The sequence below is a fragment of the Tachypleus tridentatus genome, chromosome 4 (assembly GCF_004210375.1).
Source record: "Tachypleus tridentatus isolate NWPU-2018 chromosome 4, ASM421037v1, whole genome shotgun sequence".
Classification (NCBI taxonomy): domain Eukaryota; kingdom Metazoa; phylum Arthropoda; class Merostomata; order Xiphosura; family Limulidae; genus Tachypleus; species Tachypleus tridentatus.
Window position 1 is genome coordinate 51,611,196 of NC_134828.1, and position 27,865 is coordinate 51,639,060.

The 27,865-nt window shown below is 31.1% G+C and overlaps 2 protein-coding genes across 4 annotated transcripts in view; one reads left to right on the top strand and one right to left on the bottom strand.

The window, feature by feature from the left end:
• LOC143248122 (thrombospondin type-1 domain-containing protein 4-like) overlaps positions 1-1,715 on the top strand; it is a 203,382-nt gene extending 201,667 nt beyond the window's left edge. The window contains exon 15 of the mRNA XM_076496555.1: positions 1,099-1,715. The gene's annotated coding sequence lies outside the window, so the exon portion shown is untranslated. The remainder of the gene's footprint in view (positions 1-1,098) is intronic.
• Positions 1,716-3,087: 1,372 nt separating this feature from the next.
• Positions 3,088-27,865, bottom strand: part of LOC143249121 (thrombospondin type-1 domain-containing protein 4-like) — a 115,880-nt gene continuing 91,102 nt past the window's right edge. For 2 of the 3 annotated variants that reach the window (XM_076498470.1, XM_076498472.1), the window contains exons 3-11: positions 27,591-27,763; positions 22,449-22,764; positions 20,024-20,153; positions 16,711-16,915; positions 16,085-16,255; positions 15,185-15,361; positions 13,802-13,981; positions 10,266-10,431; positions 3,088-4,639 (exon numbers count right to left, since the gene is read on the bottom strand). In XM_076498470.1, the coding sequence (XP_076354585.1) occupies positions 4,527-4,639; positions 10,266-10,431; positions 13,802-13,981; positions 15,185-15,361; positions 16,085-16,255; positions 16,711-16,915; positions 20,024-20,153; positions 22,449-22,764; positions 27,591-27,763 (1,631 nt within the window). In that variant the 3' untranslated portion in view covers positions 3,088-4,526. The remainder of the gene's footprint in view (positions 4,640-10,265; positions 10,432-13,801; positions 13,982-15,184; positions 15,362-16,084; positions 16,256-16,710; positions 16,916-20,023; positions 20,154-22,448; positions 22,765-27,590; positions 27,764-27,865) is intronic. The other variant, XM_076498471.1, reaches the window with a different exon arrangement.

The window sequence follows — 27,865 nt, forward strand, 5'->3', positions numbered from 1 at the left end:
AGTGTTTTCTGCTTACTTAATTTTGAAAATTCTGGTTAATTGGATTAATCTGGTAAGGTTAGGGATATATAACCAACATTTGGCTGGTTTTGTGGTATGTATACACATTTTCTGTGCTGTCAGATTAAACACCAGTATATTATATTTGTTTATTACAGCAGTGGTGTGGTCATATTAATCTCGATTGGGTATATGAATATTCAGTGTTATATTGAGGAATTCTTTATTGTATTAACACAAATCTATGTTTCACTTAATCATTTTGTATTGCTTTTTGTTAATCCGATTATCAATCACTCCACTGAAGTTCTTCCTGGTCCTATTTGAGTAACATAATATATATATAAATATATATATTCAATTTAAAAGTAATTTTCCAGTTTAATAAACAATGGTCGTCCATTACATTAACTTGAATATACCGTGGTATCATTTTGTGTGAGCAAACTCTAACTGTACCGCTAAATTTCAGGTTTCTATGCTTTACTTGAATAACTAAATCATTCTGGTGAGCAATCTGATAAATCGCTAACCTAATATACAGGATCCATTTATTTGTAAATTTAACTAATTAAACAATTGAGATTTCTTTGGTATGTGGTTAACGTTTAAAAAAAAAACATAGTTTCCACAACTTTCTCCAGAATGATGAGATATCGATCGTAATATACAACATATTTTATTTGCAAATAATTTGATTAACCTGACAAACATTTCTTTTTTTGGTTAAATAGACACGACAATGTGGCATACGCTTATGTAAATGTTTTAGCTAGCGTATATTGTCATTTGGTGATTTTCGTCATTTTTCGATTTGTTAAGTCTTATATAATATAATAAATAATTTAAGTGTAAATTTTTATTTGTGCATGTGTGTGAAGGAATACAGGTTGCACTCAGAGCCTTAAACCTAGATTTACATATGAACAAGTGGCATATCTGTATTGTTTTGAACCATAAATGAAGAAAGTATTTACAAGGTATATATATATGCAATTTTCTGTAAAATATTATAATTAAGGGGTTTCTTTACATATTTTGAAGAAACATCTTCTTCCAACACCCATGAACTTCAATTTGTGAATATGTTTCTTATAGCTTTGAGTTCAGCAAAGCACCTTCAGTATTTCGTGAAAGCTATTTTCGATCATATCACGGAAACCAGCTTTGACAGATTTTTGGGGAAGATCTTTGTGAAATCATTAACTTTTCTATTTATTATTTCATGTTTGATATTTTTCGTGTAAACTTGTGCCACGGATGTTCTTTTAATCAGTGCCTTTATTAACATATGTTCTTGTGAAATTTATCTGTTACGAAGGTTAATGAATGTTCTTGTTTTATAATCCATTACGAGCACCCAATTCAGAATAAACACCTGTGCATTCAGCACTAAAAACAACCGAGTACAAAACGTTTTTTCTATTTTTATCGTAATTGTTGAAACGACTTAAATAGATTATTTTCATCAGTGGAAGAAATCTATGAATCATATCTATGATGTTGAAAAGTATATTATATATAACCATTTAGGTTGATTTGTAAGTAGAGACCGCTCTGAAAAAAAATAGTTTTAAATTATTTTAATGATTGGCGAACTGTTCTAAAGTGAATTATTTTAATAATTGGCGAACTGTTCTGAAATGTTGTTTTATATTTATGTCATTGCATAATATGTCAAATAATCTATAATAAATAAAATGCTTAGAACAAAATTGTATGTATTAATTATTATTATATCAATTTGATAATTCACGTTTTATGTAATCTACAAAAGTTAAAGAGCGCAAAACAGGCTCTAGTTTTGTCAGCTTTTATCACTACTGTGTTACACGATCATACAGATCTTTTTGTTAGTTTTAATTCTTGTTTTCCCCGTCACTTTAATTACATTATTAGGCCTTGTTCTACTAAAACATTAAATATGATTTTTTTTACATTTCTTGTTTTTATGTATTCAGCATGAAGCAATTTAGACAGATTTTCTTTTTCATTTGTTGACTTGATCAATAATCAATAAACCCTCTGAGTTAAAAATATTATTTGAAAACAGGACATTTTTATTTTTATATAAAAGGAAGTAGTTTATCGAATAATGATAATTTGTTGCGACTTTCTTGAATAATTTCAATAGTTTATGTTTCTTTTTTTGGAATGACTTGTGCTTGTTCTAGATTTTTCCTGTGAGCATAGATAACAATAACTTTCCTCAAACTAACTGAATATTGATTATTTAAAATACCTTTCGAAGAAGCCAAGTGAAGAAGAAATAAATAAATATAGCATAAAATCTTTAAGATTTCTCTCTGAATTCCGTTACCAGTAATGCTTTTTCATTTTGTGCATAGGCTCATTACTATTTAAATAAAATATTATAAAAAACATAAAGTTACACTATTCTAAAAAATAAAATGATTATTATGCATTACGATTCTTTGACCTACTAAAAAATTTATTTTTATTTCGGTATAGAATTGAGCTAATTAACCAATTTATGAAAGACCTTATTACACTACTTCATACAGTACGGATAATGGAGTTCTTTTACGTATAACGGTGCTTACGTTTATTACATTGGTATTCAAAAGCGTAAATAAATATTCATCAATAAAGACAAAGATGATAAGAAAATCTTTAATTTAGTAGCCTTTGATAGTTTAATAAAATTATGTTGGCATTAATATAATTCTTTCATCATTAAAAAACACATATCAAATTTAAACAGCTAAATTGACAATTTGATACATATCTTACCCTAATGTTGAATTAATGAACTTTTTGATGCAGGTATAATGATTCTTTTAACTAACAATTAAAATTAAAACTGAAACTTTTGTGTCTTGTTACCAAAAATTTAAATATTTTCGTCGTAGGTAAGAGTCTACATTTTCTCGGTTATACCTTAGTGCGTATCACAATTAACTAAAAATTTGATTCGAAATTAGTTGCTAATCCAATCTTAGTTATAAATAAATTCGAGCGTCATATTCCTGTGTAATTTTATAATTAATAAGAATAAATAATGATTATGTAATCTAAGAAGTAAAATGTGATTTCCATTTACAAAATTAAAAACAACTATGTCTGTATATTTTAAATATATCTTTATTAAAGATAACATCAAAATTTTTAAACATATAAAACCAACAGCCATAAAACATTATTTGTGGTTATTGGATCTTGAAAATAAAGCTTAAAGCTAGGGGTAAAAGCAAAAGATGGATAAAACATATTTTCACCCATGCTATATATATATAACCTGCTGAAAATTCACAATTAACAATCACAAATATTAAACCGAAAGTATGTGTCAAAGATATGTGGAAAATTAGTGTTTTCATTTTTTTTAAAATAAGTTATCTTCAGAAACTTCTCAAGTAATTCAAGCATGCTTGAAAGATCCTCTGAATATACATTAGTGTTTTAAAGGTATGGACCAACAAACAACTCGATTACAATATATTTCTTTTCAGTGTTTAATAAACATCTTTGAAGATTTGGCTCAATTTTCAACTTTTTTCCCTTATTTGATTACAACACACTTGTAGGTGTTTTCGATTTAAAACACTTAAAATATAAGATATTAATAATACCATCCCAGGTAAAATGTTTCAGATATTGCTACCTCATATTTGTAACTCCCTGCTGAAGAATATCCTTCGATTTGAACACTGCTTAAAGTTTTAGATACGTAACTTCCTGATGTTGAGTATCTTACGATTTAAAAGACTCTTTGAAGTTTCACATATTCGTAACTTTTTGGTAAGCAGATATTATCAGAAATATTCTAACTGTAAGATATCTGATGACTCTAGACACCTACAGGTGTTTGAAAATACTGAAGTTACAAGTTAATTATCTCTTTTTCAAAACTCATTAGATTTAAATTTTTCAAAAGAACTTTCTAGCATAAAAGTTACAGTATTTCTGTAAAGACTGCTAATCAGAAATATTAAAAATAATAAAATATTTTACAATAAACTGTCATGAGAAACAAAACTCTAGATTAACAAAACTGTAGAGATTTAAAAGACGCTTCTTTCAAAAAACAATAGTCATAAGAAATTGTTGACATAATCTTTATATTTTCCCAAAACAGAATAGCAAACGTTAAAGCTCTATTTCATGAGTAACTGAGAGAAGTCGCTATATTTCGTTAATAAGGTATACAAAGTTGCAGTCACGAGGAAATAAGCTTCTACTTTTATGTTACATTAGATCAAGTAGTCCCTTACGTGTATGACAAAATATAGCATTGAAAAATATTCTAGGAAATGCACAAGATGATTCACTGTTTAAACTCCGATTTATTCACATTTTCGAAATAATTACCAAGAATAAATGTCATAAAGCATGATGGTATTTGAAATCAATTCAGCCACAAAGACTTACTTGGAGCCTTATAAAACGTAATTTTCATATCGACCAATCGTAATGCTAATAATATATTGACCTAAAATATACATTGTTTTTATAAACACTTCACTGGGAAGACATTAAAGAGTCTGATGTAAGTAGCTGCTGTATTACGAACCTTTAGCACATGAACCACAACACAGATTTCTGTAGTAGGAGTAATGACAAAGTCGAGCTCGTACAACTAGTTTGCAGTTGCTGTACTTATCTGAACATTTGGAATCTGAAACAAGTTAAGAAACAACCGGTATGACGTAAAAATATATTTTTTATATTTTATTTCAAGCGAACAAAATGAGCGTGTTTCATTTTCCTATTTCTTTTTATCTTGATAATAACAGTTTAACAAATATATATGAAAATATTTATATCTAAATTTTTGTGCTATAGTACGTATGTACTTAAAAGTAACTAAAGATTATAATATTTTTGCATAAAAACATTAAAGTAATCTAAAACTTCAAACTCAAAATACTTTTGTCTGACACATCATCAACGGCGGTTGTAGGGTAGAGAGTTGACTGCGGTAGTTATGTTAAAAATGCGACATAAATTTGTGTACACAATATTAAAAGGGAGGTGCCTAGCCGTCCCCCCCCAAAAAAAAAATCCGCCAATGAGTGACGTTGTCTGTCAGATAATATTTCTGATATTACTGTCCTTATTCGTTAATCAGGAATTCTACTAACAAAGTTAATTTTAGTTGGAATAATTTGGATTGTTTGACAATATATTCAAAATTATTACTAAATACCTTCATACATAAAAGGATGATTTTAAGTATTGAGAATGCTATCGTTTTAGTAAACAGCATTTCAACAGTCCTGCTACTCTTGCTTAATGCATCATATCTGTCTAAAACTTCTACCAAAATGTGTGGTACAAACTGCCTTCATGTGACTATAAAAACTACCTAAAGATTCGTGTTGTTGAAAATTTTCTAAATGAATGATAGTCTACAGGCAACCAAGTGATTGACCTTAAACGGCTGTTTGTGTTGAGTCAACTTTAAGAGCATCATAGATACTGTGCATGTATTCAAAGTTAATTGCTTATATCCACTGTACCTGTAGATCTGCTTTAAAGGTTGGAATTTTTCTAGAATGTTGAGACAAGATAGTAGTTTCGAGGTATCTTAACTATTTTGTTTTCTTTGCTTTAATTCATTTCAAAATATTTTATCTTTTCCACAGTTAAAACTTGTTAGGGGTGTAATCGCGTATCATTTCAATAAAATACACATTTTAACGAACCCCGAAGAAGTAGCAAACACTTTATATATAGATTCGTAGAAATGTTCATAAGCACTGAGAGTTATTTGATATACTTGCTACCTTTGACATAACCTCAGTTTAAAGCATCACAAAATGCTTTCATAAAAGCAAACCGTCATGTTATTAACCTCCATATATTTTCTGTAATTCAATAGCGAAACTCCCGAAAAGGAAATTCATTTCACTTTCGAACAGTAATCTACTTGAAGAGGCAAATTTAAATTGCACCTGTGACGTTACTCTATGTGAGAAGTTATTTTTTAAGATAATTTGTGATTTTACCGCACTTGAGAAATGAATGTCACGACATAAAGTATATTTCGTCATATACGCAAGATATGTTAATCAGAATTTGTTCAAGTGATCATGAATGGAAATAGTTTATTTTCTGGTAAAAAAAGTTCATTCAAGAATGCAAAATGCCTTTCATTAAGTATCTGTTTGTGCAAAAGTAAGTGAGTTTGATAAACAATATTAAATCAGTGGGAAACGCATTTAAAATTTAACGAATGAGAGCTCATAAGAATAATTTTAGTTTTACCTCCTTTACTCCCTTTGATTATAGGCCACTCAGTTTCTTACATTTTAAAACTCTAATTTCCATCTATATTCCAATCCTTCGAAACACAGTAAAAACAATGGTAGTTCAACTGAGAGAACAGTATTTGATTTGGCATTTTCAAGATATAAATACTAACACCTAACAGAACACGTACTTATGTAGTTCTACCTGAATCTGGTGTATTAAAATCACTGAACATAACTCTTATTATAAAAGATGACTGTGAAATAATTCACCACACCATAACCATTCACTCACCCACAGTACAGTATTGATAAACAAAGAAACAGCAATTTCAGGGGTAGAGAGGCTAACAAAATTAAATCATATTAACTAAAACAAAACAAAACAATCACAGATATTGTTCTAACCGTATAGCTATGAATGTACGAGAATAAAAAAGAATATGAATGACATCTCGTGTTATAAATATAAAAAAAGATCATACGTAAATATATTTCGCTGTAACTCTCATGCAACTTAACCACCAAGGATATAAATCCACACGTCATATATATAAAATAGACTAACACCTGTCGTACCTAATCATCCATAAAAAAAGAGCTAAATACAGCTAGTAATACATTTAGCACATTTTCATGAGTGATTAAGTATGATAGATAAGTGACATGTGTTAGTCTATGTTATATGTACGACATGCGTGGATTTATATCCTTGATGATTAACTTTTACCTCTCACGGGAAACATAAAACCCTGTTCTATATAACCTACCAACTTAAAAATAAGCACAATGCAAATTTTACAACTTTTACTTAATAATTAGCAAATATCAATTCCTAAATGGAGCAACGCAAACTGATATTATAGTAGCAAATTTATACGTTGAAAAAGACCATCTGTTGAACAGAAAAAATAAAACTATGATAATTACAGTTATACCGACAGGATGAAGATAAATCTAAAATTTGCTCATTAGTCATACTACAAGTTAAACCAAAACAGATCTTTAATAAAAATATGGCAAAATGAAAGTGACTATGTAAATACAAAACTCTGGGTTTCAAGTATGCCTTTTTTATCAAAATTAAAAATTATAAAATTATTCTATTTTGCTAACACATTATAAACCTTTTTATTTTTGTAGCACATTATAACACCCTTTAAGTTTCAAAACAATGTTTAACCTTGACTAATATATTCGTGGTCAGTATAGTGGTGATTCTGCTTGCTCTATTAGGGGTATTAAAGCTGCCCAGGCCAATAGAAATACCTCCTGTCAAATGATATGCAACTATTTATATTCATTATTTTCAAGTACTGGAAGTAGTACATGTACTTCCACTGGGATGGAGGTATTTAAAATATAGGTTCCGCATCTTCTTTAATTTTTAAATAAGTCTCAGATTTTGGTTTAACTTCCATTATAGTACGTGGAAAAAAATGGAAAAGAAGGAAAAATAATCATTTCCTTCTGAAAGGTTACACCATAAAATTTGAAAAATATCTTTTTTCTGCTTATACAGGGAAATGATACCAGTGGTAATTCTAAACTCCGGATTGTCTTAAGCTAAAGTTTCAACGGACATAAATGTGAAATAATAGCATCTTGAAACCGGAATCACCTATATTTTCCAATAAAGAAATGAAAAACAAAGTCATAAACTATTGTCAGGTTATCAGTGATGTCGAGAAAATCCACTTGTAGAGAAATATATATGCAAAAAAAGAGCGAACAACGTTTCGACCTTTTACGTAAAATATTTTCTCAACTCAAACGAGCCGTTTTTGCATATATATTGTCAGGTTATGTACAGCTAGTGTTATTAACAGTAAAATTCTATATTTTTGTCCGTTCGTTATGAAGCTGAAAGCTGCTCAATAATCTATCAGTAATATGCCCACCAGTTATCGAACTCTAAGTTTCAGTGTATAAGGTCTCATCTTCCCCCGTCGACCCACTGAGGGCATGTGTTCAGATTTTCTGGAGCAGTACACCGTGCCATCTACAACAGCATACGTTCGTTCTCACTTTATGACGCAACCTACTCCATAGCATATTATGACATCGACTGATATAATGTAACAACATTTTGATAATTCTTATACTACTCACTGGTTTCTTGGTAATAGAACAGGTTTACTGCACCAATGTTTAAGCCTCTATAAACAATATCCACACCAAAACAAAAAAGATTCTGCTCAGACTATTAGAGGAGAACAGTTAATTAACAAAACAATAAAAATAACACAGAAAAAGAGCTTTAGGGAAGAACGGTTGATTACCAAAGCAATAAAAATAACATAGGGAAAGAGCTTTAGGAAAGAACAGTTGTTTAACAAAGCAATAAAAATAGCACGGGGAAAGAACTGTATAAACTGTTCTAATATCCATCTCTTCCTCTTTCTCTATAGCTCATAAGTTGAAATCGAGTAAAACTTACAATTGCTTACGATCTTTACTTACCTGCTTTTAAATGTAAATCAAAAACAAAAGCATTAACATTTGTAAAATGTTGTGACTAGTGATTACACTATCTACTGTTAGAGCAGATTTTGTTATGCCAAACTAAAAACGTTCTAAAAATTTCTAAACTATTAGTAAGGATGTTTAATAAATAAATAACGGCACTTCCTGACACTGTTTTCATACAACATTTTTAGACTCCTTCCTCAGAGGCATTGTGAGCACCAGCTGCCTCAAAACAACACACCATGTTTCCATGGAGTACAAAGTTTCCCTTTCTCATACTTGTAATTACTCATACAATTCACTAGAAAAAATGATTCATAGTGCTTCTACAGTCACTATGTAAGTCATGCTTTTGTCTACTGCAGTACTTAATGCTCATACACGATTAACTGGTCTTTGTGACGTTACTTTTCGGTCAATTTTAATATATAACATATAATCTTTATTGTCGATATTTCTGAAAAATTATACCTCTGTGTACCTTAGCATAAACACTTTTCTTTCAGACATGATTTTCTTATTCTCTAACACGTTTAGGTTTTCAGAAGCAATTTAGAGCAGTCAATATAATATCAATATGGCATTGACATAGATCAGACCCTGTTCTTATTGTAAACATTAAAAGTAGCCTAAATTATAAGACACTGCCCTTATTGAAACCACATAACATAAGCTCTACTACCTGCTCAAAAAATTGACGCATTAAACATCTGAATGACAGTACTCAGAGATAACCTTGTTAATAGCACGATTTTCTACGTGACGGAGTTGTGGTAAGTTTCTACATCAGGACACTATTATCTAGTTTTGGATTTATTACTAAATTCACTTTGTATTATTTCATTTAAAATGCATTAAATACTGCATTTAGATAAACAATATTCGAATATACTATTTATTTCCAAGTTAAGATTGTATATAAATATTTAGTGGTAACCTTTTCTGCTTTTTTATTAAATATATAATATGTACATATAAGTAGGTTAACGAACTACTTCAGGAGTACAACGGGTTTTTATTATTGTGATCTGTCTGCCTTATAATATCATATGATAGATAACTGTAATAAAACCTGAACTATTTCCTTCACGTAAAATATAGTATAAATTACGGTAATAGCTATCAGAGTGGATCAGTTATACACTAGATTTAATTTATAGAGCCATTTTCTAAGAATACTGGTTGGGTACGGTACAGTTCATTGATATTATTCCTTTCCTACACGCTATATATCTTTAATAATGTGAAAACAAAACAGGTAATAAAGATAAAACTCGGTAATATCATGGTCACACCTTCAAGAAAACAGCTTCAGACATTTCCATAATTTATTAAACCATTTAAACAAGTAAAATGCAATTGATTTACCATACAATATCCATTTGATTTCGTTTTCAGTTTTTGTGGTTAAAAAAACGAAAATATATTTTATGTTGTCTTTTTTCCCTTTCTTTCCATGAATAAACATGATTATTTATAATAGAAGTATAAATAAAAATAATGAAGCATAAGTACTTGTCACACTATATATAAATGACTGTACTCAGCCTTAGAAGTTTGGAAAAAAAAATCGTTGAAAACCTTTATTTTCAGGCAATCCTTTCGTAGCAGACGGACATTCGCTAATGTTGCATGCTTGTCTCGCATTAGGTCGTTCGGCTAGATTACATTGTTGACTAATTTGTTGTTCCAAATCTACACACGTGACACTTCGTGTCTGCACTCCAGTATCGCAAGATTTCGTGCACTGAAAATAAATTGAAAATATTTATTTGAATACGTGAATATAGATAAATAACTTATTTTTCTTACAGATTTAGATTCAATTATCTGTAACACAAGTTAAACTCTGGTAATACATAAAGTTTTTATTAAGGTTTCTTATTGTCAAATTCATCTTAAACAAGTTTTTAGCAGTTCTTTCGTCACGACTCTTCCAATGGTGAGTTATAATGAAAAAAAAAATCATTTTCTCTTGCTTCCTATCACAAATATATTTTTGGAACTCAGTTAGCATACGGCAATGAACTTTTGAGAATTAATCGTAAAACCTAAAACATATACTTGTACTCCGAGAACACCTTTTTTTGTCGTGGCCTTAGACATAGGCTAAGTGGACACATGATAAATACCTACTAGTATCAGGTTTTGTGCTTTATTAATTTAACAACTACGCTACCAGACTTTGATGAAACAGCAATGTTGAACCTTTCTAATGGAAAGAAAGTCGGGTGAAATAATATCGTATAATTTATTAGACTGGGCATATGTTTGCATAACTGAAAGCTTTAAGTAGGTATTTCAACTCTCTGGCAAACGTATCTAGAAAGTCAAGCAACTTGCTAAGCGTTATGAAATACTCTTTTTTGGTTCTAAACCTTCCTACTACTAATATGCCTTTAAAGAATCTGATTACTAAATGACTTTATCAGGTTAATAAAGGAACCTCGGTATTAATATATGTGTACCAAAGTCATCTAAAAGTACTCATTGATTTTGGTCTGTAGCAATAATCATAAATTTTGTTATATATGCTGTAGTGTTTGCGATACATTTACTTTTACCTAGGCATTATTTTGGTATTACAAGGTGCATACTCTGTGAATACTGACACTGTAATGGTAACATAAAAAGCTGCTTTCTCTGAAAATAACTTATATGGTGACTTTTAAAAACATAATTTGAATGTGTTTTACAATAATGTTTTAAAAATATGACCTCGGTCTAATACCACCTTCCCAAAAAGCAAGCTTTTGAGAACAATTTAAAAATGAGGCATATTTCCACTCAATTAAAAACTGTGTGAATTTGTATGATAATCCGCTCTACAATCCTGGTACGATATACTTGAGGAAAACGTAACTGAAAATATTTATAAAACTACTCGTCCGTATTTTCTTAAGTTGAAAATTGTTTTAAATCATACATATGTAGTCTTTTAACATAACGCTTTAAAAAAAGTTCTATATCAGAAATTACTGTGGAAGTTTTTGTTGGTGGATTTCATAAGGTTATAGATTAGACTGTTCTCCTGTCTAATGCTTTTATACATTATACTTGATTTACAGTATCCGTGTTCTTGATTCTGTTGCCAAATGCATGTCGTATAGTCTACTTAGAAAATGTTTAAAATTATAACAAATGTACTTTACAATTCCACTGCAGGGGGTAATTTTTTTTTCCTTTTGGCAAAGCACAGTATTCAAAACAAATCAAATTTGTAAGCAAGCCTCATATCAGAGATTATTTTCTACTGTCAAAAAGTAACGTAGGTGGATGTTATCATAAATTTAGTAATAATAACCATGTAACTGTAACTGCTAGAATAAAAACTGGTGACACTCGGAATGTGTGCCTTATATTATGGTGGTTCGCTTGCTAGAGTTGTTATATATGTATTTGTAATACTTCGTAATACTTTTAATAAAAGTAAATTAGTAAAATAGTGGTAATCGTCTTATACTATGCATATACAAATTGTATCGTCACCCAAGTTTCTGATTTAAATCGATTCCATCATCAGATATTAGTAAATAAAATCATGAAGGCTCATACGCTAAATTCATATGAATTCCCACCATATCCACAACAATAGATCAGTTGTTACGATTATGATAGAAAGACGTCTGAATTTATCAAATACTAATTTGTAAAGAAGTTATAAAAACTGAAGTAAGTCTTGTTTTGTTTTGAAGATAACCACAAAGCTGGATAATGAGTTACGTGTTCTCTGCCCACCTCGGGTAACTAATCTAGACATGCCGCTGTGCAGTTGGTGGGAGTGACGTAAGTCTACTGAATTCTGAAGTATGGGAAGGAAATTTTTCGTAATTCCTGAAGTACACATGCGGCTCTTTAGGAAATGTGTGTGGTTCTGGGGCTTTACTCATACTAAAAAAAAATCGAAATCTTTCAAGCACAGTGGATGTTAAAATTTAATCTCAACATTTGCCAAAAGAAAACAAGGATCTGAATTTAGCGTTGTAAATCCAAAGTCTTACCGATGTTTTATCGTAACCATTAAGGTATATAGCAGTACTCATTTTTTATCACAGACAAAAAAACAAAAATAAGGCTTTTCTTCTTTGAAGAGTTTGCCGAATCCTGGTATAGACCTGGTGAACTATTGGTGTTTGACTAAATGTTAGGTTAAACGTGTGGTTAAAAGTTTGTGATTATCATGTCTGTTACTTCAACATGTATGACAACTAAATGTTGATGAAAACGAAAACAAACATTTCTTCCAAGTTTTCATCATGATATAAACAATGTAATTGTGTAGTCTGTGACTGTCTGTCTGGAGAGGACAACAGTAAATTTCACGTAGGTATATTTCATATTTCAAATTCAATATATTGTTATTTTGCGAAACTGACGGTTTCCAAAATACAATCAGTTCAATGTAATTAAGCAGTGCAGAAACTAGTTTCAAACGTTGTTTGAAACATGACATTGTTTAGATTATCATAATCGCCATAAATGTTTCAGGCAGTCAAAATAAAAAAAGACATTAAAAATATTCTTCAAAAAATTGAACTCAACAATTAAATGGTTATTTTCACATAATTATAATCTAAGTAACTAATAATTTCACAAATCACTGGTATTATGATCTAACTTTTTTTCTGTTGTTCAGTACATTTAGAGCTAGTTTGTTTTCTCTTGCAATGTGAGTAACTTCTTTACTGGTCTGTTTGATAGGATGAAAATGTAACAATATATCAGCACTTTTATATTATGTACCTAATGGAAAGCCTTTTTTAATTAATACACTGTATTCTTGAAACAAAATTTTATATTTGTTAAAAAAATTCAAAAATGAGTTGACTACTTTCAAGGCATTCCTTTAAAATTCACGATGGTAAATGTTAGATTATAAAAACTATTGTGTATATAGAAACATTCTTTCGTCTTTAAGCTTATTAAAACCAATTCTAATTAAATTTAGTCCATAAAAATTGGTGACTAAAGGGTTGTCTTGAGTCAACGTGTTTTACAGAGTGCATCAAATATGGCATTAACTGATATACGTGCTTTATGAACAAATAACCGTTACTGTATATATTTGGAAATTTAATATATTAAATTAGTAGCAGAAATTAGAACAAAATATTTACCTCGGACCATTCTGTGACATACCACTCTGGTCGGCACTCGGCAAGGTTACAGGCTTGTTTATTCAACGGCTTTTCTACTGCTTGGCACTGAAGGTCTAGGGCTGCTCGCCACTGACCCCGTGTGAAGTACATACAAACAACATCGCGTGTTTGGGTTCCATTCCCGCAAGCAGAGGAACACTATAAAATAATTATTATAACAGAAACAAGCAAAACAAAAAACACTAACGGACTTGTGAATCAAGGTTGTTCCCTTAATCAGTTTAAATTCAGCGAAGCATTAATTAAATATTTTCTGAAATTTAGAAACAAATCGAATTAAATTACGTGCATTTTGGACCGTTAGCCTACTGATGTTTTCTAGTATTAACGTGCTTATAGATATACGTTTTATTACGAATTACGTAATATCTATAAGTACGTTAATACTAGAAAACATCAGTAACGGTCCAAAATGCACGTAATTTAATTCGTAATTAAATATAATATAGAATTAAATTACGTGCATTTTGGACCGTTAGCCTACTGATGTTTTCTAGTAGACTTAATGTTACTATTATAAATTCTTCATATTACTTTTAGTTATTATTTACTGAACTTGATTCAGGTTGCGATTTATATACGATTAATACTTAAACAAGAAGGATAAGTAAGAAATTTATATATTTAAATTATACTGAAAACTTACTATATTGATAATCATACCGTATTAATAAAAGTACACTACTCGTAGTTAAACACCATACAACCGTTTCAGCTCAAAATGTTACCTTTATCAGTTCCAGTTCAATTGAATCAGTATAGGATACTTAGATTTTACAGATTAATTTAAGCCATACTTTACATTAGTTCTATTCAGAATGTTATATATTTCCCTTATACTGTAAATCAGTAGTAAAAGTTATTATTTGCACAGATTATCATAAACTGTTTTTCAAATCGTTTAAAAGTTTAGATGAAGAGTTAACAAGTTTCCGATGTTTTACTTATAATGTTCAACTACACTTTGGTTCAGTTTTCACCCTATCGTTAACTTTCGGGAAACATATTGTTAAACATGTTTAATTTATCTGGATGTAGGAAAAAATATCCACACGAATACTACCTCAGTTACAGAAACTCTTTAAAATGTTAAAGGCAGTTATTTTCTGTTTCTTAGGCCACGTGCTTGTCCGGAAGACTATTTGACGTTTTTATTGGCCGTAGATTCCGCCACTTTAAGCAATGCAAAGGTAATTAGTTCAAAGATATTTTTTTCTTTATTTGACATCATATATTAAAGCAAGTGAAAGTTATTCTTTAGAATCATCATTACAAAAATAATACGAAAAACAATTGTCGTCACCAGTGAACAAATATCTTATGCCTATTTGATAAACATACTTTCGACCACGATCCTGTAAACCATCGCCCTCCACAACTAGTGTCTTTAGCACAGTGTTGTTCCGTTTTAGGGCGGTTGTTCAAGTCGCAACCATTATCATTTCCATATTTCTCCTTTCCTCCTCCGAGACAAATAACTTTTCTGCGCTGGACTTCTGAACCGCAGTTGGCTGAACACTACGCAAATATCAGGTTTATCTTTAAGGCTCATAATCTATGAAATCTTTATTTTAGAGACGTTTTATTGAAACATTTTCCATGATACAAACTCAACTTACATATACTGTTAATATCTTACTCATAAAAGTACAAGAAAAGTAATACATAATAAATAAATTGTCGTAATGATAATCTTCAGCACCTCTTGTTAATGTCATTGTTTTATCCTGACAACGGTTGTCAATTTATGATAGATTTACCCTACAGTCATATCAATGAGATGAAAAGAGTAAGACGCAAAACATTTTGGTTTCCACAACGTCAAACTTATTGAGTTCGACCTGTTAATTGTAACTCACAAAAGTAGTCATGTGTTTGTAATATAATAATCTTAACCAGCCATCTCAACTTGTCTCAGCACACCAGAAATATCAACTGCTCACTTTAACGTTGTTGTGAATAGTTTTGTTTTTTGTTCATAATAAACTGTGAATGTCTTAAAATTCTTGTTATTGTCATAATATTTTCAAAATAATTTTTCATATATATAAATGCCATGTTTCGACCTTCGAGTTACATTGAAAGATGTAAATGAAACTATATAATAAATACGTTAAAATTACATAAATTTAGAAAGCAATTTATCTTCATAACCTTTAACTTTAATGTAAATATTTTCATGTTAAATAGGAGTCAAAAACAAACATTTAAATCATTTGTAAAATATTTCTGTGAACTTACTGTATCTGACCACGAAGAAAAGTACCAGCCCTTTGAACAGAAGCTTCCGTGGCACACTTCTTCTTGTGCAGGTTTACTAGAAAAACACTGAACGTTGTCTACTTTACTTCCACTATCAGAAAGGCATTGCACCTGTCTCTTCCTTATCCCATTTCCACATTCAACAGAGCACTGATGATACATACCACATGATATTTTGAATTAATAAAATTCCCAAAAACTCTACGACATAGAAAGACGAGCAGCATGTATTTGACAGAAAAAAAAACTATTAAGTTTCTGCAGTGTTCAGTAAAGACACATTAACATGTTCTTATCTTTATTATTTTTATTAGCGTTGTATCTCTTTCATGTGATATTTAAGTATGCATAACTCTACCAATTTGGTTTAGTAGTTTAATGATTATTCGATAGCAAAAACTGATTTTAAATACAAATATAACACGACGTGTAAGATATTAAAGACACACACAGCGTAGACATTAATATTGTAGTGTGTTCCAGAATTTGCATACAAATGCATCATAAACTTAAGGCGGAATCTCATAACAGGAATCCACTATTGTTCTTATTTAGACTTTTATTTTATTTAAACATTTATTGTGACCCTAAACACCAAAGCTTACTTTACTCCATTCTCCAGCCTTCCACTTCGCGCAAGGCCTCAGTTGGCAGGATTGTTCACTAACGGGCTTTTCCTGCTCGAGACAAGCAGTATCTGCTACAACAATTTGTAATCTCTGAGAAATATTTTGTTTGCATCTCACAACTCGAGTCTGGGTTCCTTGTCCACAGGTGGTGCTGCAAGAACTCCAGTTTTCGAACACCCATCTGATATGTAAATAAATATAACCATCAGTCTTTCTTTTGAATAAAGTTCCATGTTTAAGAATAAACAGATATAAAACAGCGAACAACTATAACCACAGTTCAATAGGCGCTATAATACTGCAAAAATCGTTATAGTTAAAATACGTTATATTTCAACCAATAAAGAGAAACGAACAATAACCATTTCTGGATGCGGGTGTTTAAAAACTAAATGGTTACCATCAGTAGAAAATCTACTGGCAGCAATGTTACTGATAAGGTAAGCGCTACGTGAACCTACGTATTTATATTTTGTATTGGGTTTTATAAATATATAAGAGAAATGCTTAAATTTCACAAAAGATGAGCTTACAGACATGGTTGCGAGTTAGGGTATACAGAGGTGCCAGCTTTTGGTAAGAAAACAAATTAACGTTTAGAAACTACATTGACTCAATAAAAGACACTACTGTAAACCGCTAAATCAAATAATTTACCGTCAGTAAAAATCATATTGGAAGCAACATTGTTAAACAGCTAAGATGAACTGCTCGGATGTTTGTCTACGGTGAGGTGGTAATAGTTTATGTAGAAGGTTTCTTTACTTTTATCTTTTTTTGTAATTATCAGTCTGAGTGTTTATTATAATTCTTCTATGCTTAGAAATAATATTCTATTGAGTTGAGGAATAAATCGTGAGCGTTTTTTCAAGTTAAACAAATATATATTCATAAACGAAACGCTTTCGCAAAACATTTAATGTCATTTGGTAGATAATTTTTTGCTCTAATAGATGGTGTGTTTGATTTTCATGTCTTTAATTTTTGCTTTCATTTTCAGCTCATTAAATGGAATGTCAAGTGGACAAAATCGAGCATTTTCGACACCATCTGCTTATCGCATTTAATTTCTTGCAATTTCGTTTAAAACAATGCATACTATATACCTAGGTATTACATGAAATAAAGTATCATAATAAATGTTTTGGGTGTAATGTGTTCATGCATTGAAGTATTGTATAGTCTTGCATGTAATGCTTGAATGAAATTATTTAAAAACGCTCACGAATTATTCCTCAACCTAATACAATAAAACATGATTATCTTCTCATTCACGATATAACTGTTAGTGTCACAGGTTCTTTACAAAATGCTCCCCGCTAGTACAGCGGTATGTCTATGGATTCACAACGCTAAAATCAGGGGTTAGATTCCCCTTGATGGGCTCAGAATATAGCCCGATGTGGCTTTAATATGAGAAAAACACACACACTCTTATAAAATAAATTGTCATTGCTTGTCAAGAGTAATTTCATAGTAAAATATGCATATAATAATTTGTTTTATAAAGAGAGGCCTTACAACTATATATATATGTAAACTTGTACATATATTAAGTTAATCTAAACCATATAAATTGTACAAGCCCACATTAAATTTATATGCTCTTTGATTTACCAATTTCATACGTTATTGTCTTTCTAGACATATCTTTCATATTTAAAGCATTAATTGTAGGAGCAAGCTCTAGGTGTAAGTATTTATATTTCTTGTTATGTATTATATAAAAAGATTAATTGTACATAATTAAGTTTGTTTCGTTCCTGCCATAAACGAATTGTTTTTTTCCTTATCGTAGGTATCTAGCTGTCTGCAGTAATTTATCATGAACTACATGCTCACCTCCTCTAAGGACATCAAAGACGTTTTGTATGAACAATTACATCAGGACGGTTTCTTTTCTGGAAGCGTTAAAGGCGTACATGTTTAATTAATTTCTGATAGAGGCTATGCTGAAGTACTTCAATGAATAACAGCTTAACAAACATAATAGCAAGAACGTATGATTGTTCCAACGTACACTTCATTTTCGGGCTTGAGTTGAGTACAACTTGTGATAGAGAGCTGATTTTGAAACTATTTAATTGTATTTTGCTAATACCATTTAATCTATAAATCTTCGAGTAAGCTTAAAATACGACAATCGAAGCACATTATTAATTAAAATCTATATGAATAAAGTACTATTTATTGAAGACTGTTCTAGTATTGAAATACAGGACGTTAATATTAGCCGTGGAACTCGATAGAAAACTGGTCTGTGGGCGTTTTTTACCGCCGAATCTCATTTATTATTCATGAAGTTTGGGAAGATAAAATGATAAACACCTAATTTTGAAGTAAAAACATTCTTCATGTTTATCATTTTTCAGTGGTTACTTTTCATCAAGAAAATGTTTTATAATAAATACGAGTTATGCTATTTCATAAACAAGAGTATCTTAATTTTCCAGATTATATTTCTATCATGATGTTACCTCCTGTAGTTTTAGAATAACGTTTTCTTGATTTTAATTTCATATGCCATTAATGAATGAGAACAAACGAGAGACTCGGTTGCAAATATCAAAGTAATATAATTAATCAAAAAATTTCATATGACAAAATATTTCAACTAGTATGGATAATAGGAGTATCGCTTCAGATACTTACCAAAAGGACTCATGGTACTTAGCGACTGTTTTTATTGTACTTTACGATTAGAAAGCCAGTAAATGTAAACCTATATATATACATGAAACACATCATGATCATGAAAGCTAATTATCAGCAGCAAATTTTTCATAGTAAATATTTTAACGATTGAAATATCTGAATATGATTATGAAGTTTTACCCTAATTGTAACACTTAACCACAAAATACTGGATTTGTTTTTTTACGGTTGTATACACCATAACGAGATGAAGTACGGGGAACACTGTGGAAAACATAATTTGTATTTTCACGTTCCTTTCTAGCTAATAAAAACAAACGTCCGGCCATTGTGTACAATTCCCATGTCCAAAAATTCCCTAACCTGCTCCAGCCTCTAAAATAAAGTAATGCTTTTTAAGATATACGCACAACAGCATATGAAAATGGCCCAAAATTATTGAAGAAATAAATATTTTAACCCACTCATCTTGATGTTTGGCTTAGATGTTGATTGTTTGTTTATTCTTACACTGTTTTGATCGCATTAATATTTTAGATGTTAATACAATGTTACTAAATGTATTGTCATTTCCAAAAATAATCAAGTGAGATTTTAGTTATATTCATATTTACCATATCAAAGCAAACTTTACCTTGTTGGACAAGGGTGAGTATTACAACGAACAGTCTGTACTCTAGGCTTTGATCTAGGATCACAATAATTGTCACCGACCACTGTCACAGAGCTCAGTTTAACGCAGTCTGCCATTGTCTTCTTTGTTCCTGAAAAAGAATGTAAAACACTACTTATAAAAGTGATGAGAGTGGAATACTGAATATCGTAAAACAAGTGATTTTTTGAATAGATAAATGATGTAGAAAAGGCCCAACTGGTTAAGTGACATTGTAGTAATTGGAACAATAAATACGTGAAGGCCCCATGTTCGTGGTGTGAGCGCATTATAAAAGTTTTCAGAATTTTCATTTATAATGTTCGTATTCAGCTTTGAATGACGTACCCAATAAGCAAACTTAAAATATGCTCTATCAAACTTTCATAGACAAATCTAAGTGAGTAACGAGCAGCTGATATCGTCTGGAAGTTACTGGTTCAGTTCGAATTGGCGTGTTGCTTAAGACATTTGATATATCAACCATCATCTGTACCAACACATATGGATATCTTATGGAAGGTCTGGAAAAGGTTATTAAATCTGCTTTTGTTGAAGGAAATAATTACTGTTCATGTAATGTTCGATAGGCTTAATAACGACTTATTAATCAAAGCTAGAAAGAGAAAAGTTGAAAGAACCGTAAAAAAAACAACATTGTGTTGGTGAACGCTGTTCGCTGACTGAGCTATCTCTGTCAGCAGTATAACATTAGGTTTGCTATACTTGATTCCTAGAGGTTTATGACCTAGCTGTTGAATCCAACCTTTGGTAGCATAAGGCTCCTCAGAAAACATCGCATCTTGGCTGATTCTACCGGATGAATATATAGATACTGAGTACCTAAAATATGCTGTGTATCTGCTACGCCCTCCCTTACACTTTCCTACAGCTCCTAGATGGGGAATCCCTAACATGTAGTATCCTTCAGATTCCAAATACCAAACGCAACAAATGTTTTTGGTGTACTCACTGATGTTTGTTTGTGACTAAAAATAACTTAGTTGTTTTCCTAGTATAAAATTACAAAATGTGCTATCAGAACTCTGTCTAGGTGGGTAATCGAAATTTAATGTTATAAGTCCATCAGGACGTTCTCAAAATAAATATTCAGATTTGGAGTAAAACATAATTGTTCACAAAATACGTAAAACAGCCTAAAACATACTCCTTGAAATTAATAAACAGGTTGTTTTTTTCTCAAAACTATGTTCCTTCTTATGATAAAAATGTTGTTAAGAACAACACTCCACGATACGTTATCTGCGGTGTCCGGAAGTAGGTATTGAACCTTTAATTTCATTATTTTAAGTCCCCACACTTAACGCTAACCCACCGGAAAGGTACATCCGAGAAGTGTGATATTGCAAAGATGTTTTCCTTTATGTATGGAGTGTGGCTTAGTGTTTAGCATGAAAGGCTGTGGATCCGTGTTTCGTTGCTTCAAAATTGCCCTGTACACGTTGGAGTCGTGTGAGTGTTATAAGTGTGACATCTAATTGCAGTATTCAATTAAAGTTACCCAAAAGCTAGCGATGAAGACTAATGACTAGCTGTCTTTCCTTTAGTCTACTGGTCCAAAATTAGGAAAAGCTAGCGCACGTAGTCATTGTGTAGCTTTGCATCAATATCTGAAATAAGCATTTGCATTATTAATACGGTTCCCAATTGAAAGAATGTAACTAATTATCTACTTAAGAAAGGCGCTGGATGCATAAATTTCTTTATGAAACTAAGCAACATATACATGTTTGATGAGACTGCTAAGATATCAATGTTTATTAGATCATTGCCTGACAACTGATTTTCAAACGTTTTTCAATTAGAAATTTATGACTCAAAATTTAACATCTAAATCTAATAAATTTCAGTAATCTCATTGCAAATTACAAAATACGTGGTCAAAGCAAAAGAAACAACAGCAGAATGGAATTATACCTGGCAAATCATGTCGATGTGACTTGTACTTTAGCAATGAGCTTAGGTAATGAAAACTGGCAAATTTTCTATTCATAGTCTAGCTTATTTTGATTTGTTTTCTCATGTTCTTGCAAGACTACACAAGAGCCATCTGCGCAAGACGTCCTAATTTTGAATTAATAAACAAGAAGTTGTCTGACAAAATAATGGAATTTAACCATTAGTTGTTTATTTTAGCGTATTCATTGCCACAAAGTACGTAGTGTTTTTTTCTTGTAATGGAACAAGAACAATGAATATTTGCATTGATAGAGCAAACTTGGTTAATTAAATACCATGCGCATCCATATAAGCTTGGTCAATTATTTCAAAGTAAGCAAGAAAGAGATTAGTGTACAAATATACATATTTTTACTCTGTAAATATAGCCATCTATTAAGTAAGTGGGAAAAAAAAAACTATAATAAACAATGACAAAATAACGTACCTCCTCCACAGCTAACTGAACATTCTGTAAATCCTGCAAGTCTCCACGTGTAATCTCCCCGAAACGGAATACTTCTCAGAACACCGTTTCTAGCAGGGATAGAACTTCTAAGTCCAAGTCCAGTGTCTGTACTTTGAATGTCTTGACGCGTTTGACCCTTAACTCTTCGATTCCTTCGTCTTGTCCAGCGGTCTCTATGGTTATTTGGTTTCTGTCTATGTCTGTGTCTCCGTCGTCCGTTGCGTTTTCTGTGAAATTTCTTGCTTGGTATTGTATATTTGTAAGTAATTCCCTGGTTCGACTGTGCATATATTAACTAAACATTGGACAAAATAGGAAACCAAGCATTTTTTTAAAATCAACTGCGCACGAAACACATGAAACCCAAATCAATGTTTGAAATGTCTGTATGTATTTTGCAATTGCATGCAAAAAATATGTAGAAAAGCTAATTTAAAGTCACTTTACTTGAAATTGAGCATTTTTCTAATAAGAAGAAAATAAGAAAGGTGTGGATACACAGTTTTTGTCAGATCGTATTTCTTAAATATATTTAGGAAATTTAAATATCCTATTCTAAAGTTTTCGTTTGTAACATGCAACAAATTGCAAGTAAAAATTACTTGTTTTTAAATTAAGCTTTAACATAATAGCTGATCCAACCTTACTATATTTCCTGCTAATAATTACTTATTTTTCTTCGTCAAGTGCAAATATAATAATAGTTTTTACTTTTGTTTTGATAAACCTTGTATAATACAGTTAATTCTATATATTTTCTTTATTCATTATCAAACTTATCGTTAATGGAATACAAGAGGTTCAAATTAATCGAATATACGTCACATAAAATTGGATTATCATTATTTATGCATCACACAAATACAAACCCAACACGAAAACAAGTCATGTTTTGAAATCCACTTAAGACAATACGTTATACATACTCTTACTAAAGTCTCGTAATGTGGGTTAATCACTTCACTGAATACTAAATAGGACTTTACATCAAGCTTTATTTAAACAAACGAGTTTATTACTTGTCAACTTTTGACCCTTTTTGCTTGAGTTTTCAAGGGGCCAATTATGCGTTGAATTCTATAAAAGGCAGTAACGCAAGCAGACGTATGCCGTCTTTTCTTTGAAAGATTAATTATGCTAAAGATAGGAAATGAGATTTTTAATTAAGAAACACATAAAATTAATCTTAATAATGGTTTTCAATAATACTGAAGTAACAAAAATTTCAAATAGTTCAAATATAATATTTTATAAACTCCATTTCGAAAATGAATTTGCTATTGCTTATCTTCATTTTGTGGGTTGGATGACAAAGAGATCATACAATAACTATTATATGATGCACGGTTCTATGATGTATTCCAATAATTACTACCGTTAGTAACTGAGGATATCCAGACGAAATAAGTTTAGATCGATTTATAAGTTACAATGATTGTATATTTTTTATTTTCACCAGCAACAGATGTCGTATGCATTGATGTGTTACAGCTAAGATTTAAATATTTGACATTGCTACAATAGGTCAGAAGCCAACACCTTTTAGGGAGATTCTGTTACACATATACTATGTAGAGAAAGTGTGAAACCCATTGTTGCTTTTTCGTCAATAGTCAGTAATAAGGAAGTAGCCATTTTGAAAGCCTTCAAAACACCTCTGTTTTCATTGTACAGTACCCATTGGTTGTTAATAAAGATACGTTCCATCTCTTTTACACACATGATATATTATCTACAACATCTGGTATTTAAATAACGTTTTCAAAAGGCCAGTAGAAGGTTAATGGAAAACGTATTTAGAAATTTGAGTGCAAAATATTCAAAAAGGGTATAAAATTAAAGGCATCCATACTACAAATGTGGTAAATTTGCGAAATTAGATTTATACTTGTGTTCTCATCATAAAGAAAGACAATAGATAATCTAGATTAAAGTTTTAATCGAGTGTGTGTTTGTGTGCGTGTTTCTTATAGCAAAGCCACAACGGGTTAACTGCTGTGTCCATTAAGGGTAATCAAACCCCTGATTTTAGCGTTGTAAATCCCAAGACTTACCACTTTCCTAGCGGGGCAGTTTTAATCGAATATTTTAGCATGTTTCTATCCATTTGGTACAGGATCTCACTGAGAAAGGAGTGGCAGGTTTCTGTCTACAAGAAGTAACGTTCATTTGACAGCTTTACTAAATCGATACGTAGCAGATCCAGCTACTTGTGGTTATCCAAGTACAGAAATATTAAAATTTCGACTACTTGAGAAATTTTTGAAAGATATTATTTTCATAATATGAAAATATTTTAAAGCATAATATAGTCAACTCATTTGAAATGTCATAAGCATTGATGAGTATGAAAATTAAATATCTAGTTTAATGTCTTGAAGAATCCTTGGATTATGACTCGACATGAATTAGTGCACCAATAAAATTGGAAACGTTCCTCAGGTTTCTCAGCAAGAATATAGGAGAGAAAGGGGAAAAAATGACCACTGGAATAAGATCGTAATATATTCGAAAGACTTATAGTAATTTCAAAATAAATGAATACCACTTCAAGAATACCAACTTTCAAGTATCCCACTGGCAACTCCAGAAAAAGTCAGAACCTTAGCCAAAAGTAAAAAAAGTAAGGCCATAAGAAATACTGAGACTGAAGCAGCTTCTTCTTTGTATCCAGAATATTTCAGGACCACAATAATGGATAAGAAAACTGAAACAGCCATTTTCATTGACTACATAATATGTGTTCAAGAGATGTAAACTATTATTTGTACCAACACATTTGGATATCTTACAGGAGATCTAGAAAAGTTTATTAAATCTGCTTCTGTTGAAGGAAATACATATCGTTCATGTAATGCCTGATATAGGCATAATAGCGAGTTATCCATCCAAAAGGAAAACAAGTTGTTATTCAAAAACAGATTGTATTTATGCTCTGTTTTTGTAATTTTAGAGGATACAGAGACTCACAACAATAGTTTGTTCACGTGGCTAAATAACGTCCATTATTGAATTACAAGACTTTAGGGTGGAAGTTTTAGTAGCTATAACTTCTTTGTTGCTAAAGAGTGTAGTGATTTCAAAAATAGAATTTTCATAATCCTGTGAAAAAGTACCTCTATCTTCTAATTTTGTGTGGTTGTAAAGCACAAAACTACATAATGAGTTATTTGTGTTCTACTCATAGGTATTGAAACACTATTTTTAGTCTTGTAAGCTTACAGACTTAGACTTAATCGGTGAAAGGGTTCTGTTACTAGTGTTTTGTGTAAAAAAATATAAAGATCATATAAAGAGTTATTAGCATTTTCATCGTAATATGATGCACATATGAAAATCAAAAACTTGTGAAACTGTAAATTAAGCAAAAGAGACAGTGCTTTTTCATGATATACATTTTCTACAGATACGTCCAGAAACTTTATGATATGCTTTAGAAATAAAAACAAAAAATACAAGTAAACTCCAGTTTTTGGAGTTCGTAGTGCTGCGACCTATCGGAAAAACATTAATTAACTTTAGATGCGCTTCAGAAATCAGTGAGAAATCATTTACTCCTATAATATATATCAAGAGTGTTTCTATGATTCGATAAGTAGAAGTAATACATTTTAAACTAGCATCACATCTGGTTCATGTGTGATAATGAAACAATGTATGATTTCTAGAGCCGATTACGTGTACCGTATATAATAAACGTCAGCGCTAATTTTAATGTAAGGTAAAGCCTTTTTTTTTATCCATTTCTAATTGTCGCAACCCAACAATGGCAACAGTTATCAAAGTACTATAATAACTAAACAAGAAGTGAAACCGTTCACACATTTGAAACTATGTCAATAGGTGTGTAGTATATCATTACATTACACAAAGTATAAGCCTGATTAATATCTAAGTTTTGCGCTATCAAAACTAGTTAAATTAGAAGTTACAACATTCCATAATTTTAGTACATTTCTCCAAAACTACAGAACTTTCTTTATCAATTAATTTATTGCTGTTATCACAACTTCCTAGATATAAAGCAATTACGGTAAAATATTCTTTGATATATATATATGCAAAAATGGCTCGTTTGGGTTGAGAACATTTTTTTACGTAGAGGAACGAACAACGTTTCGACCTTCTTCGGTTATCGTCAGGTTCACAAAAAAACCGTTCCTCTACGTAAAAACATTTTCTCAACCCAAACGAGCCGTTTTTACATATATATTTTTCTATACAAGTGGGTTTTCTCGACATCACTGATTCTTTGATGTAGTTACAAGCATGGAAGAAATAGTGATCAGAAACATGGGTTAAGTTATATACCTTATTTTTCTATGAGGTTAAATGATAACGAAGTTAAAGGAACTGGCGATGCTTCACGCACACTTTAAGAATTGTAATAGACAGAGAAAACAAAATATGGATTTTAATATGTTTGGGCTTCTTAATGGCGAAACAGCTCACTTTATGTCAGGATGATGGCGATTTATTTTCTTGTCCATTTAGACAGTTTACGTGTAATTTGAAGAAAAATTAAAAATCACTCCTCTATGTCCATTTCTTTGTGTTTAAACTCTTGGCACACATTCAATAGCTAAAACATCTGAAACTTTGCCATCTTGAGAGAGAGAAATGAGAAATGCATAATATCAAATACCAATAAAGATGTCATTAATAATAAATTGCATACTGATAATATTCTCGGTGACACTAACAAAATTATCTTCCCAATTAAGAACGATATGTCTGATACGTTTTAATAAGTCGTAAGAACTGGTTGACGTATATTATTTATGTTACCTGTTTTACAACACCAGGTGTTTATTTGGTTTGTTTTGAATTTTGCGCATAGCTACTCCAATGCTATCTGCGCTTGTCGTCCCGAATTTAGCAGTGCAAGACTAGAGGGATGGTAGCTAGTCGTCATCACCACCCACCGCCAGCTCTTGGACTACTCTTTTACCAAGGAATAGTGAGAGTGATATAATGTGACCTCACTTGAATATCTTAAAACTATAAAGCGCCATTTTGCGAAAGTACTCTAAGACACTCCTGCTATACATAAAAATAAAATATTCTAGTTATAATAGGACATAGCTAATTACATCTATATGTTAAATGTACAGAACTCACCAATACGTCTACTGGTTCTGTGGTAGGACCCTCAGCACTAATCAGTTCACCTGTCTGAGTTTCTGTGCTGTGTCGCTTGTACACAAACGTAGTGCCTGCTGCTTGGTACTTGCCTGTTGGGTGGATAGCCCAGTTTCCGTTGATGACATATCGTCCAGTCCTTATCCTTAGGGCTTAAACGATACAAATTTACTGATAATTATGAGATGATTAAATACACTGCAAAAAAATTTTACCCAAGAATATCATGTCGTTAGTGATTTACTTTATCAAAT